Source organism: Ornithorhynchus anatinus, chromosome 21 (assembly GCF_004115215.2).
Source record: "Ornithorhynchus anatinus isolate Pmale09 chromosome 21, mOrnAna1.pri.v4, whole genome shotgun sequence".
Taxonomy (NCBI): Eukaryota; Metazoa; Chordata; class Mammalia; order Monotremata; family Ornithorhynchidae; genus Ornithorhynchus; species Ornithorhynchus anatinus.
This window is the reverse complement of record NC_041748.1, coordinates 14,912,149-14,926,320: the sequence shown is the minus strand read 5'-3', so window position 1 is coordinate 14,926,320 and position 14,172 is coordinate 14,912,149. Positions and strand designations below refer to the sequence as shown.

Below are 14,172 nucleotides of genomic sequence, written 5' to 3'. Positions count from 1 at the left end.
TGAGGTAACTGAGGCACAGAGAAGTGAAGTGACTTGCCCAAAGTCACACAGTTGATAAGTGGCTGAGCCGGTAGTAGAACCCACGACCTCTGACTCCCCAGTCTGGGCTGTTTCCACTAAGCCACAATGAGTCTGGAGGGAGTGGGAGAAGAGAAAGCAGGGGAGACGGTGTCACTGGGGCTCCCCCCGGGTCCCTTTGCCTGGTTTGATGGGTCCGTGTCAGATGGGGGGAGGAGCATTCGCGATCCGAGGTGCAATTCGGCACCCCCTCCCCTCCTCCAGCTGTTTGACTTCACCGCCTGCGACGCTGAGACCCCGGGCCCTGTTGCCTTTCACCCTTCCTGGCCCCTCCTGGCCTGCGGCTCCAGCAGCGGCACAGTGAGAACCTTCAGCTTGGCGGACTCGGACCTCGTGGCAGAGCACAGGTTGGTGGCACCTGCAGGGAGACCGGCTCTCCGATCCTGCCTCCACAGCGGGGCCCGATGGGGGCATGGGTCGGAGATGAAGTGGGGCCGGGCCGGGCGGTTAGTGGAGGAGGGGTTGGGCGGGGGAGGGTGGTGCCCAGATGGGAGGGCCTCGGGAAGCGATCAAAGCTGGGTTGGAGGGCCTGGTGGGGCGAGGCAGCTGACAAGAGTAGAGCCCCCTCCCTTCTCTCCCCGTTTCCGTATTCATTCCTTTCCAAGCTCAAGGGGAGGAAATGCCCTTGAGCCCCATAGCGGACCCCCAATTTGGAGCGGAAGCCGAAGTCTCCTGGGAACCGTGCTCCCCACCCCCCACTTCCCCTCCTCTCCCTCAAGGCCAGCAGGAGGCATCCCAGTCAGAGGGGATCGGTATCGTATCTCCCTGAGATCCACCTCAGCCCCCCGCTGCTGAGAGCCTGCACCCAGCCTGTTTCCTGCAGAAGTTGGGTGTCGCCCAGCCCCCGGGAGCACCCTGGGCCGAGCTCTGTCCCCTCACCGCCCCTACTGACCCTCCTCTCCTGGGTGGGGCCCTCTCCCCCAACTCATCTACCCTTGACTCATGGGACAGGCAGCACCAAGGGGCAGTCACCGGCCTGGCCTTCTCCCCGGATGGCGCCTACATGTTCAGCTCCTGCACCAGGGGCACCGTAGCGCTCTACAGCTGCTCCCTCCAGAAGCCCAGTGTTGTCCGGGTGTTGGGTAAGGCCACGGGGTCGGGCTGGGCATGCTCCCTGGACCTCCTTGAGGGCGGCGGCAGGGTGGACCGGGAGGGACTGAGGGACTTCTCCTGCCTGCCAACATCGCGCACGCTCCCCCGCCCCCCGGGCCCCAGCGTCTTTGTGGGCAGTTAACGCAGCAGCCAAGTTTTGATTGTGGGTTGGGCAAGCTCTCGGTCTCTGCAGGCAGCTAATTTACCCTCTCCCCTGACCCCACCCCAATCAACCAGTCAGTACTGTCCATTTAACACCTTCTGGGGGGTTGAGCACTGTATTGATCGTTTGGGAGAGCACAGTAGAGCTGGAAGACACGAAAACCTTGCCCCTCCCATGTGTCCAGCCTAGTGAGAGGGAGGCCAGTCCAGGGAGGGTGTTTTCAAGGCTCCCAGTGCAGTACCTTTTGAGTTTCCAGAAGAAGCAGTGTGGTTTAGTGGATAGAGCGCAGGCCTGGAAGTTAGAAGAACCTCGGTTCTAATCCTGGCTCCACCACATGTCTATTGTTTGACCTTGGGCAAGTTGCTTAACTTGTCTGGTCCTCAGTTCCTCATCTGTAAAATGGGGATTAAGACTGTAACCCCCATATGGGACTGGAGGGACTGTGTCCAACCTGACTGACTTGCATCTTTCTCAGTGCTTAGAACAGTGCTTGGCACATAGTAAGCGCTTAACAAGTAACATATTTATTATCATTATTATTATTACTATTATTATTATTAACTAGGAGGCTACCTGGTGCCCATTTTCCTGACAGGAGCTTGGAATGGGGGGTCTACTAGTGAATAGAACAGACTGAGCACCTTCTGTGAACAGAGCACTTTACTAATAGCTTGGGAGCATCCAGTTGAGTTAGCAGACACAATTCCTACCTTCAGGATGCTTACAGTCTAGAAAGGGAGACAAAGCTAAAAATAACTTTCAGACCAGAAGAAGGAGAAAAGGGGGCTGAGCTTCTGGCAGTTTGTGTTCAGGGAAGCTGGCCGCCCTGTGGGGATACAAGGACTGGCTGGTGGTCTGACAGCCACCAGGCACTGGGCAAAACAATGTTGGCGCTGGGCGTCCGGTGCATCAGGGTGACCGGGCGCTGACGTTGGCCCTCCCCGGTGGGACCAGGGAACGTGGTGTGCCAGGATAACCGCCCGGGCTCCTGCACCCTCGCAGTCAGTGGAGACAGCCGGCTGCTGGCCTGCGTGGGTCCCTCCGAGTACACGGTGACCGTCATGGACGCCTGCTCCCTGGACGAGGTACCGGGGAGGTTGGGCTAGAGGACATGGGGGTCCAGATTCTTGGAGGATTGTCCCGGGATGGGGAGGGCAAGGGCAGGACCCCACCCCCTTGTCAACAACACTTGCCCACCCCAAGGCAGAGAGCCCAGGTATTGGGCCGTCTCTGGCCTGGGTGCCGAGGGGGGATTCCCTCTGGGGGTGCCTGCTGGTGCTCCCGAAGTCAGGGTGGCCATCGCTTTCCCTTCTCCAGTTGCTCCGGGTGGACATCAGCATCCTGGAGTTGGGCAGCGCTGGTGTGGACTCTGCCGTGGGCCTCTGCTTCGCCCCAGGGCCCGGTGGCCATCTGCTGGTTTCCACCTCCTCCCACAAGATCCTGGTGCTCGATGCCTGGACCGGCCGCTTGGTCCGTGAGGTGGGGGCATGCCCCGGGTCACCTGCCCCCCTCCGGGTCCATGGGGACTCCCTCACCCGGCAGCCAGTGGCGCTTTCGAGACTGTGCCTTAGCTGAGTGACACCGAGGGGTCAGCTCAGAACCTTCTGTAGGTCATCCTGTGGTGGGTACCCTCATGCACCTCACCCACACCCAGCAGGCCACACCCCCTGGAATGAGGAATTTCTTTTGGAAATCACCTTGGATCCCCTGGGAGTAGTAACAGCTGTCACGGCTTCTGTTGAGCACCCACAACCATACTGCGCTCAAGTCCAACCAAAATCCAAACCCCAAGCCCAACCTTGAGGAGCTCCTTTTCTAGCAGGAAGTCCATATTTAAGCAATGGGAAAAGTGCTAATCATGGATCTCATAACGAGATTTGTGGATTCCCGGCGGGACCATGGAAGTCCTGGCTAGGGCTCAGTGGCCTGTCCACCTGGCTGCCTAGGGCCAAGAAGGGACAGTCCCATGGGTGGGGGTAGTGGTATTTATTGAGGGCCTTCTGGGTGCCAGCCACTGTACTGAGCATTTGGGAAAGTCCAACGGACACACAAGGTTGGTTCCTTGCCCATAGAGACCTTCTACTCCAGTGGGGCATGAGGTGGTGGTGTCAGATATAAAGTGAGAAATCAGGGCTTTTTCCCAAATTCGAGGTGATGTGAGAATCTGAGCAAGGAAGCCTGGCCTTCTGGCTCCAACCTCCTTGCTGACCCCCCACTCTCTCTCTAAGCAAACCCCCATCTCCCTTAAGGTGTCAGATGTTCACAAAGCAGCCTGCTCCTCGTTGGCCGTGAGAGGGGACGCCCGCTTCCTGCTGACGGCCGGTGATAGGGTGGTCAAAGTGTGGGATTACCAGAGGATGTCGAGCGACCACTTCCAGGTACTCCGCGGACAGCAATGTGGGCCAGCTGGAGGAAGGCCCCAGGTTTCTGTCCCCGATTCCAACCCACAGTCAGGCGGCGGGTCGGAGGTCGAGCCGTGCTGCCGGGAGAACCCGAGTTCCCGGGCCTCTGACCCCGTCCTGACTCCCCCTCTCCTCACCTGACTCCTTGGGTCCTCTGGTGTCCCTCCCAGGTGTTCATTGGCCACTCGGAGCCGGTGCAAGGAGTGGCCTTTACTGCCGACCAGGAGCAGGTCATCAGCGTGGGGGATGCCATCTTCCTGTGGGACCTTTTAGTGGCCCCTGAAAGAGAGGTGGCCCCGGGCAGGTAGGCCGCCTTGATCTCTGTCTTCCCTTGCACCATTCCCGGGGGGTCTCCTCCGTCCTCATCTCTCAGCATCTCCCGACATAGACATTTAACTTCCTCCTCCGGTCCCCTGTTCCCCCCCGCCTCCCACATCTTTTGCCCCAGCGACCTGGCCATCTACTTTATTAAGAAAATTAACACGATCAGGTGTGAGCTCCCTAAAATCGACCCTTCCTGTCCTCCGTCCCTCCTCCTCCCAGCCCCCACTTCAACTTTCCATATTCGCAGTATCTCCAGAGATCGCCTTCCTTCTCTCATGCCACTCTCTTGACTTTCATTCATTCAATAGTATTTATTGAGCGCTTACTATGTGCAGAGCACTGTACTAAGCGCTTGGAATGTACAAATCAGTAACAGAGACAGTCCCTGTCCTTTGAAGGGCTTACAGTCTAATCGGGGGAGGCAGGCAATCAGACCCCATTCCTTCACACTTCATAAATTCTCCTTCCAGACTGTGAGCTTGTTGTAGGCAGGGATTGTCACTCTTTGTTGCTGTACTTTACTTCCCCAAGTGCTTAGTACAGTCCTCTGCACACAGTAAACGCTCAATAAATACGACTGAATGAATGAATGAGCCTCCTCTCTCATTCCCTTCCAGCGGCTGCCGGTCACCCGATACCCTTCTGTCACCCGAAGTCAGTGAGTAGATCTCCACTTCTGCTCGGTGAGATGGTGGGCTGGAGGGTTCCTGCTCCTCAGCCTTTCAGGAGTTGCTGACCGGGCCTCTGGTGCTTCAGTCCCCCCCGGTGCTTTAACTTGCTGGTGTGGGGCTGGGCCGGGGTCACCTATTGGGCGTTGGGGGCTGGTGGCCGGGGTTCGGGGTCTCTCCTCTGTTTCTCCACTGGGAGTCTTGCTGCGACTCGTGTTTCTGCTTCCTCCCGGGAGGGGAAGCTTTGGTGGCGTTGGGCACCCGGAGGCCGTGGACAGAGTGGAGGCTTGTGCCCGGCCGCCTAGTTGTCCCACCGGAGCATCATCCCCCGGCCCCTCTGTCGTCAGGCCCCGGTGCCACGGAGAGCGGCGACGGGATCCCCCGGCAGTCGGTGCCCGTACCCTCTCGAACTTCTCCTCCTCGGCTAGATGGCGGGGCCGTACCCCTAGGGGGAGGAGGCCAAGGTGAGCTGGAGGCGGTGGTCTCCCCAGAGCTGCCCTGCCTCCCCAGCCTGCTCTCACATCTCACCCAGTTGCCTGCGAGTCCCAGACGACCGAGACAAGGGCCCCTTCATCCGGCTTCTCTTTCGCTCTTCTACCAGGTGTGTTTTCAGAGTCTGATGAGGAAGGAGTCCACGTCCAGGGTCCCGTCTCTCCCCCTGTGCCCCCAGAGAAGCAGCAAGGCGATGGCAGTGGCAGGATGGGAGCCGTGGCGAGCCTGTTGAGATGGCCTCGATCTATGTCTGTCAGACACTCCAGAAGCAGTAAGCTTGGGGCTCCTGGTCTGGGCCAGAAAGGGCCCCCGCTTCCCCCCACTGCATCTGGAGGTAAGGGAGAGAGACAGATGGAGTGTGGATCTCCCAGGCCTCTGCTGTAGGAGAGGTCTTCCGTGCTGTAGCTTCTCCCCTCTCATCAGTGCCTCTCTCCCAGGGTGGGCAGAGATGGGAAAGGTGGAGAGCAAGGGATTTGGCTGGAGGTTTCACTTCCTGGGATAAAACTGGGTGGAGAGGAGGCCGGAGATCAAAGGTCAAGATGAGGTTTCTGGAATCTAGGGACTCACTGCCACCCTGAGAGAAACACTGACGTGCCCTCTCTCAGACACGGGCTTGGTTTTGAAGGAGCCTTGAATGGGCCGTTGGTATTGGAGTGGGTGGCAGGAGGTGACCCAGGAGAGTGGTGGTGGGGACACCTTCTCCTGTGGTCCTTGGAATTTGGGACACTGCTCACCAGTGGGCAGAGCGGTACAGGGAGTCTGGCAAGGCAAGGTCGTGCTGGGAACCAGAGAGGCTGAAAAGCAGCAGCTGCCTCGTTCTGGTGCCCGGGTTAGAACCGTAGGTATGGCCTATGGCTCCCGTGACAGCCAGCTGGTAGTAGTACCTCAAAAAGATCGGATTCGTCCTTTCTAATGTTGCATCACATGGTGGATAATCATACTGTTAATGGTTAACAGCTAGTCGCTGTCTGATTGGGAGAATCTTGTCCCCTTTGGGGAACTGGGGGTGGGAAGGAGAGGTCTGGAGCTTTCCCCATCGCTCTGCTGTTGGTTCTCTGCCAGGCCCGGAGACCCGAAGAGCACAGCCTGATTCTGATCAGCATTTCCTTGCTCCCTCCGAGGCGTCGCCCCTCCCCAAGGTAAATGGGCCTAGGACTCCCGGGTGGACGGTTGGGGACAGTGAGGGGGGCCGTACTCCCACATCTGCGATGGATGGGGAGGGTGGAAGTTGGGGTAAGACTGGTCACTTGGCCCAAGCTAGAAGGAGAGTCGGTAGTCATTGGCCGAGGTGGGGCTAATACACGGGTCTCCTGACACCCTGCCCCAAGCGTTCGCCACTCCTGCTGGACTAGGCCTCGAGGACCTGCCCTGCCAAGATGCTCATGCGTGTGTGTGTGCGTGCATGTGCACGATGGCCTCAGGGTCCAAAGGCGCTGAGTCTCGAGATGCCGGTTCTCCCCTCCCAGCGTGCCTCCTGTCCGTCGGCCAGCTCTGAGCGGCTGAGGCTGAAAGCTGTCGTGGGCTACAATGGGAACGGTCAGGGGAACATGGTGTGGAGACCAGATACAGGTAGGGGCAGGCCTGGAGTCCGCGGGCACCCCCAAGAGGAGGGAGCCCCGAGGAGTGAGTCTGGGCAGGGCAGGCAGGGGTGGGAACTCTCCCTTGGCACCGACACAGATTCAGCTGCCGCTGCAGATTTCTCCTCCTCCCCTCCCTCCCGGCCCGCCTTCCTTCCTCCCCAGGCTTCTTCGCCTACACCTGCGGCTGTGTGGTGGTGGTGGAGGACTTGCACTCTGGCTCCCAGCGGCACTGGCTTGGCCACCCCGAGGAGATCTCCACCCTGGCCGTCAGCCACGATGCCCAGGTGCCCGGGTATCCCAGGAGGGAGGAGGTGGCCCCTACGGCCAAGGCCAGAGGATGGGCGGGGGGCGGTGAGGAGTGTCGGTGGGAAGGGGTCATATGCTGATTCCCCGCCCCATGAGTACCCCGAGGCATCCGGCTTGAACTACTTTTGACGGCACCAGCTTCTCTAACCGGTCCCCTGCCCAACTGTCTGCCCCAGCCCCTGCTCCAACACCACTGGGGGACCCCTGGAGCTGTCTTGGGGAGGAGATTGGGCCCCTTAAGAGAGGCCTGGTCATCACCACCCCCCAACCTGGGGTCCGGTCTGAGCCTGGTGGCCTTAGGGGCCACTGAAGTCTCCCCGGGGCCTTGGCTTTGCCCCAGCAGCCCTTGACCCGAAAGATGGGGACAGCTTCGGAAGCCAGGGTGGCCGCTCTGAAGGTCTGAAGGTCACATCGGGAAATGCGGTCAGGGTGGCCGACTCTCCCGCCGCCTTCCCCTCAGCACAGATAGTCACAGATCTCTGGGGATGGGCCCTCCAGGGGCGCACCGGGCGCTGACCACCCAAGGCTTCCCCAGGTCCTCGCCTCGGCCTCCGGGCAGGGCAGCGGCGCTTCCCACTGCCAGGTCCGCATCTGGGATGTGGAGGAGGGGACGACCCACAGGGTGCTCTTCCACCACCAGACCGCAGTGCAGGCCATGGCCTTCTCCCGGGACGACCGGCTCCTTGTCACTCTGGGTCAGTAGCAGCCATGTGTCAACCCCGCCCACCCACCCACACGCAAGCACGCCTTTGAACCCTCCGGCAGCCTGGACCCTGCCTTGCCACAGCCAAGGCAGGGAGTGACGAGAGCCCAGCGAGCGGGGGTGGCGGGAGACAGGGAGGGTCCCCCGGCCTGTTTCTCGGGCTCCGGCAAGGGGTTTCTGACGCGACCGTGGATCCGGCTTCCCAGGGGACCCTTCGGATGGCACCCTTGCCCTGTGGAGCACCCTCACCTACAAGCTGCTCTCCTCCACCCGCCTCTCGGAGCCCACCCCCGCGGTGGCGTTTAACCCTTTCTCTGCCGACGAGCTGGCCTGCGTGGGCCGGGACAGCATCACCTTCTGGCTCCTGGACCAGCACAGCACCGAGGTCAACCTCAAGGTGGGCGGAGCTGCCGGGGGTTCTAGCCCCTCCCCTTCTGGAATTGGCGGGCGATTGGGAGGGCAAGGGAGGATCCGAGCGGAAGAAGCCTTCTGGATCAGTGGGGCCGGGGTTAGGATGCTCTCGTTCTCAGGAAGTGACTAGCCTTCCCCTCTGTCCACTTTGGTCTGGGTCTGGGAGTGGCAGAAGAGTAGCAGCAAGTGGAAAGGGTATGTACTGAGCATCCACTGGGGGACGTGCGCCGTACTGAACACTTGGGAAAGCCCAACAGGAGTCTGAGACACGGCAGCCCTAGGCCTTGAGAAGTCCTGCTCTAGCCCGGGAGAGGCCCGGAGGAGGACAGTCACACAGATAGGGTGAGTCCCACAGGAGGCCGTCCAGCAGTGGCCCATGAGCATCTCTGCTCTGGGCCAGATTCACAGGGTCGCCGTCCCCGACCAAGTAGGACCGGTGGAGCTGTCGTCCCTCTGCTATGGCGCCCCTCCGCTGCTCTATAGTGCCACGGGCTCCGGCCAGATCTGCGTGTGGGACACCGAGACCACCCGCTGCTTCATGTCCTGGCAGGCCGATGAGGGCGAGATCGGTGAGCTGTGCGTCCGCGGTCGATCACTTGCTGGCATTTATTGAAAGCCGACTTACTGGGTGCAGAGGCCTATATTAAGCGCTTGCGAGAGTACAGTACAAAAGAGTTTGTAGACGTGACCCACAGACAGTTTACGGTCTATGGGGGGCGAGGACAGACATTAGAATAGATGTCTGTCTAGTAATGGATTTAATAGGACTAGGGGAAATAGCAGGGTCCGCCACCCACCCTTTGTCGATGCCCTGTAATGAGTGACCGCTGAGGGGACGTCACCAGACTGAGCACTTGGGAGAGTCCGGGCGAGTTACAGAGTACTATCCCTGCTCTCAAGGGGCTGACGGTCTAGCGGAGGGAGGTGTTGCTGCAACAAGCTGCTTCTGAGGCGCCCTCCACCCCCGCCTCATGCCAGGCTGGAACGGGATCACTGTCTTTGTGACCACCAAACTATAGCCATCCCTCGCTCTCAACTCTCCTGGCTCCTTCTCCACCGGACTTGAAGCTCTCTTCTCACATCAGACAGACCTTCCCCAAGGTCCAAAGCCCCCCGAGAGCCCCCCTCCTCCAAAAAGCCTTCCTGACTATCGAGCAGCCCCCTCAGATCTTCTCATCCCATTAGCCAGCTGTAGCCCTTAGGGATCTACCTACCCCCTCCTCCTCGGTATTAATTTGTAGATATGGGGCTCAATTATTGACTTTGACCACTCCAGTTGTAAATGTTTTTGTATGTCTGTCTCCCTTGTTAGAGTGGAAGCTCTGTGTGGAAAGGGAATGGGTCACTTCTGTTTTCTGTACTTCCCAAGCATCCAGTACAGCGTGCTGTCCCGACTGGGTGCCCAGTGAGTGCTGACACCCCCTTCGGCTGCGCTATCCAGAGAGTGCCTTCCGCAACTGGCCAGGGGTCAGCTGGCCACCGTGGCCCGAGCAGAGGGTGACCGCCCTGCTCTCTCCCGGTCTCTCAGGGCTGCTGTGGGGGTCCGGAAACCGACTGGTCAGCGGCAGCAGCAGCAAGCGACTACGCCTGTGGGCGGTGGGAACGGTGCAGGAGCTGAGGCTGGCGGGCTCGGGGGCGAGGTGAGCGTGCCGGAGCTGGATGAGGCTTGGCGGGCAAGGGGGCGGGCCACATCTCGGGGGAGTTGGGGGGTGACGGAAGGAAGAGGGTTTCCTTGACAAGCGGGGAGCACAATCAGGGATGCTGAGGGAGCAGAGGGGTCGTTAGGTGGTTGAGCAGGTCCCCATTCTAGGCTGCCCTTCCTACCCTCGGCCAAAGTTCCTGAATGGGCCAGGTGTGGGCGGGGGCATTGGACCGGGCCCCCTCTGAGGGCAGGGCACTGCAATCCTAATATCAGTGAATCCATCCTATTGAGAAGCAGCATAGCGTAGTGGAAAGAGCCCGGGCCTGGGAGTCAGAAAGTCACGGGTTCTAATCCCGGCTCTGCCACTTGTCTGCTGTGAAATCTTGGGCAAATTGCTTCACTTCTCAGTTACGTCATCTGTAAAATGGGGATTGAGACTGTGAGCCCCACATGGGACAGGGACTATGTTCAACTCAATTTGTTGGATCCACCCAACGCTTAATACAGTGCCTGGCTTACAGTAAGCGCTTAACAAATGCCATCATTGTTATTAATTATTATTTATTGAGCCCTTACTGTGTGCAGGGCAACTGGACTAAACGTTTTAGCAGACTGCAGTACAACAGAGTTGGTAGACACGTTCCCAGCCCACAACAAACTTACTATCTAGAGGGGATAGCAATAATAAAAGAATAATAATAATGTGACTAACAATTATAATAATACTTGTGGAAGTTGCTGAGCACTGACTATGTGCTAAGAGCTGGAATAGACACCAGATGATCAGGTGGGACATGGTCGGTCCCCATAGCATAAGGAGCTCATGGTCTGAGCCAGAAGAAAAACAGATTTGACTCCCCATTTGATAGATGAGGAGACCAAGGCACAGAGCAGTTAGACGACTCGCCCAAGGTCACCCAGGAGGCGAGTCAGTAGGCGAGTAGTAGAGCAGGGCTCAGACCTGGTCCTCCGATTCCCCTACTGACCGCTTTGCCTTCCTCAATCAATCAGTGGTATTGAGTGCTTATTATGTGCAGAGCACTGTCCCCAGTCCCTCCCCCGACAACCCCCGTCTCCCAATGCTCTTCAGGTCCAGCTCTGTTCTCTTAGAGCATGAGATGATCCTGGATGGAGCAGTGGTGAGCGCCAGCTTTGACGACAGCACGGACATGGGCATCGTGGGCACCACGGCCGGCACTCTGTGGTACATCCACTGGGCCGAGAGCACCAGCATCCGCCTCATCAGCGGCCACAAAAACAAGGTGAGAGCCCATTGGGGCAGAGGCTGGAAGGGAGGGAATTGGGCTGGCTGGCCCCAGCAAAGCGGGGACGGGGCACTCTGACCCTGACCGGCCCCGAACTCTCCCTGAGGGGCCGGAACCGACCTAGTGAAGAGAGCCGGGGTGTGGCAGTCCGAGGCCCAGGGTTCTAATCCTGACTCTGCCACTTACCACCTGTGTGACCTCTGGGCCTCAGTTCCCTCATCTGCAAAATGAGGATTCAAGACCTGTTCTCCCTCCTATTTAGACCACAAGCCCCATGAGGGACCCGATGATCTCTCGTATGTACCCCAACGCTTAGTACGGTGCTTGGCACATAGTAAGCCCTTAACAGATACCACAGTTACTATTAACCCAGATAAAAAAGCTCTTTCTCTTGGGGGGGGAGGGGGTGTCTCCCTAGGAAGGGTAACAGATGGGGAGATTGAGGCACAGAAAGGGGAAAAGGCCCTGACAGGGATCAATCAGTTCATCACTAATCTGTTTATCGAGTGCCGACTGGGTGCAGAACACTGCACTGAGTAAGCACTTGGAAGGAACCCATGGAGCTGGAAGACCTGATCCCTGCCCTCGAGGTCCAGGTCATGTGAGTCATTCGGCATGGAGTGGTTTTGTGCCTCCGTCTCCATCTTCTGGGGGTGTCTCTGCCCCAGGTCCCAGCTTTCTGGCAGGGAGTAATTGGGAGAGCCAGCCCCCTTGCACCACCACCCCCAGACCCGCCCCTGGGCATGCCCCTGATCGCTTCCTGCCTGCACAGGTGAACGAGGTGGCGTTCAGCCCCGGGGAGTCCCACTGTGCCACAGGTGGGGAGGATGGCAGCGTCCGGGTCTGGTCGCTGGCCAGCATGGAGCTCGTGGTGCAGTTCCAGGTGCTCGGTCAGGTACGGTGACTTGGCTGGGGCGGGGGCAGTGACCCTGCCAGAGAAGGGCATGCCCACCTGGACGGTCACAGGCATTGGGCTGAGGTCTCTGGCGCCTGCCATTCCGGAGGGGTCCCCCATGCCCGGGGCGCCCCGGGTGTGAATGCGATGGAGCAACTCCCCGGGGCCGACGCTCCCCTGTCTCGCAGAGCTGCCGGTGTCTAGCCTGGAGTCCCCCTTCCCGGACCGGAGTGGAGGACCACCAGCGGGTGGCGGCGGGCTACAGCGACGGCACCCTGAGGCTCTTTGGCATCTCCAGGACCGAGCTGGAGCTGAAGATGCGGCCGCACTCGGCGGCCCTGACGGCAGTCGCCTTCGCTGCGGGGGGTGAGGTCCCGCTCTCCACTGACCCAACCCTGGCCGGTCACTGGATGATCATGCATGGACCCAGGGCCCGGCACCGTGCTGATAGCTGGGGAGGGTTCCCTGGGTGGGAGCTGGAGGCCACCCCTGCCCCTCAGAGGGGGCTCCCGATATAAGGGCGGGGAGGATGGCTGCCCGAGGAGGTGTCAGCAACATTTGGAAGAGAAGCAGTTTGGCCTAGTGGATAGAGGATGGGCCGGGGAGTCAGAAGGACCCAGGTCCTGCCACTTGTCTGCTGTATGACCTTGAGCAAGTCACTTCACTTCTCTGTTCCTCTGTTACCTCGTCTGTAAAATGGGGATTAAGACTAAACAGCCCCAAGCGAGACCGAGACAGTGTCTAAGCTGATTTGCTTGTATCTACCCCAGCGCTTAGTACAGTGTCTAGCTTGCAGTAAGTGCTTAACAAATACCACAATTATTATTATATAGTGAGTTGCACTCAGAGGGCACTCAGTCAGTGCCATCGTTGCTGCTCCTCTGAAGTAGACCCAGGGAGCAGGGTTCCCGTCATCCGGCCACGGACTGCCCCTCGGTTTGGGGCTGACATGAGAGCCAGAGGGCTCTGGCCCCTGTCAGTGTCCCTGTCAGTTGCCCTCTCTCTTCCCTCGGTTTCCACGGCCATGTCCCGAACCCTCTCCCCGGTCCGGCTGCACAGGTGAGACCATCCTATCAGGGGGCGAGGATGGGTTGGTGGCCGTCAGTAGTCCCCGGAGCGGGATCACCGTCCGGCTGCTCAGGGACCACGAGGGGTCTCCCATCACCGTGATCCAGATCAGAAGCCGAGAGGTGAGGTCATGGTGCGGGGTGGCGTCCATCCCCTCCCACCGTCTTCCCCCGGAGCCTGATGGGAAATTCTTCTTGCTTCCTTTTGGTTCAAGAAAGAGGCTGTGAGGCTCTGAGGGTCCGGGGGTGGTTCAGGGTGGAGTTTAGCCTAGAGGCAGGGGAATGGGCCGGTTGACCTCTTGAGGTGGTGTTTCACCCTGCCCTCCCAAGCCCTAGGTCTCTAAAGATTTATTTTTTGGTCCTTCAGGCCCGTGACTTTGGGCTGGAAGGTGGAGAGCTGTGGTTGGCTGCCAGTGTGGGTCGACGGGTGAGCGTCTGGGTTTCCGAATGGCTGAAGGACCGATGCGAGCTGGTTGATTGGCTGAGCTTCCCAGCTCCCGCCACCCAGGAGGTAAGACGGAGTCCCGCTCGGCCACAGCCACCGCTGTGGGTGCAGGGGTGATTCCGGGAGTGGGTACCTCGTGCTAAGCCACCACCCTTCTCTCGCCTCAGGTCTCCAGCAGGCCTCTGGCAGCCTTTTGCCCCTGGGATGAGAGCCTGGTGGTCTGCACAGGCTTTGGGATGCAGGAGGAGGTTATTTTCTACAACCTCTACCAGAAGCAGGTACCCACTGGCTCTTCCCTACGCCCATGCCATCTCCCCATCCGTTTGGCTCCCTGGAGAAAGATGGGCTCGAGCGCCAAAGCTTCACGGGGCCCGAGGGCTGACGGGACCATGGTTCGGGCCCCAGCCAGCCCCACCAGCCTTAGCCGGGCCCTAGGTGACGCCACTTGAGGCTTTTCGACTCTGAGGGGGTCTCTTGGCGATGGCCAGGGACCTCCACCCAGCCGACACCCCCTCCCTGCTCCAAATCCAGGTGGTGGAGCAGATCCCGTTGGCTCACCCTGCTGCTTCCCTGAGCTTGTCTCCCGCAGCCCATCTCATGGCGATCGGCTTCAGGGGTGAGTGTCCGCTCTGCCATCCT

General features: G+C 59.5%; 1 protein-coding gene across 6 annotated transcripts in view; it reads left to right on the top strand.

The window, feature by feature from the left end:
• The window catches only part of WDR90 (WD repeat domain 90), a 35,906-nt gene that overhangs the window by 19,649 nt on the left and 2,085 nt on the right, over positions 1 to 14,172 (top strand). For 2 of the 6 annotated variants that reach the window (XM_039915028.1, XM_039915025.1), the window contains 23 exons: positions 283 to 425; positions 1,030 to 1,160; positions 2,288 to 2,418; positions 2,651 to 2,812; positions 3,583 to 3,711; positions 3,906 to 4,039; positions 4,677 to 4,717; positions 5,075 to 5,191; positions 5,329 to 5,490; positions 6,282 to 6,358; positions 6,686 to 6,788; positions 6,962 to 7,083; positions 7,641 to 7,800; positions 8,015 to 8,205; positions 8,620 to 8,788; positions 9,748 to 9,859; positions 10,952 to 11,123; positions 11,899 to 12,021; positions 12,210 to 12,387; positions 13,081 to 13,211; positions 13,456 to 13,599; positions 13,701 to 13,811; positions 14,065 to 14,149. In XM_039915028.1, coding sequence (XP_039770962.1) covers positions 283 to 425; positions 1,030 to 1,160; positions 2,288 to 2,418; positions 2,651 to 2,812; positions 3,583 to 3,711; positions 3,906 to 4,039; positions 4,677 to 4,717; positions 5,075 to 5,191; positions 5,329 to 5,490; positions 6,282 to 6,358; positions 6,686 to 6,788; positions 6,962 to 7,083; positions 7,641 to 7,800; positions 8,015 to 8,205; positions 8,620 to 8,788; positions 9,748 to 9,859; positions 10,952 to 11,123; positions 11,899 to 12,021; positions 12,210 to 12,387; positions 13,081 to 13,211; positions 13,456 to 13,599; positions 13,701 to 13,811; positions 14,065 to 14,149 — 3,028 coding nt within the window. Of the gene's footprint in view, positions 1 to 282; positions 426 to 1,029; positions 1,161 to 2,287; positions 2,419 to 2,650; positions 2,813 to 3,582; positions 3,712 to 3,905; positions 4,040 to 4,676; positions 4,718 to 5,074; positions 5,192 to 5,328; positions 5,491 to 6,281; positions 6,359 to 6,685; positions 6,789 to 6,961; positions 7,084 to 7,640; positions 7,801 to 8,014; positions 8,206 to 8,619; positions 8,789 to 9,747; positions 9,860 to 10,951; positions 11,124 to 11,898; positions 12,022 to 12,209; positions 12,388 to 13,080; positions 13,212 to 13,455; positions 13,600 to 13,700; positions 13,812 to 14,064; positions 14,150 to 14,172 lie in introns of those variants that run through there. The other 4 variants (XM_039915026.1, XM_039915027.1, XM_039915029.1 and 1 more) reach the window with 4 other exon arrangements.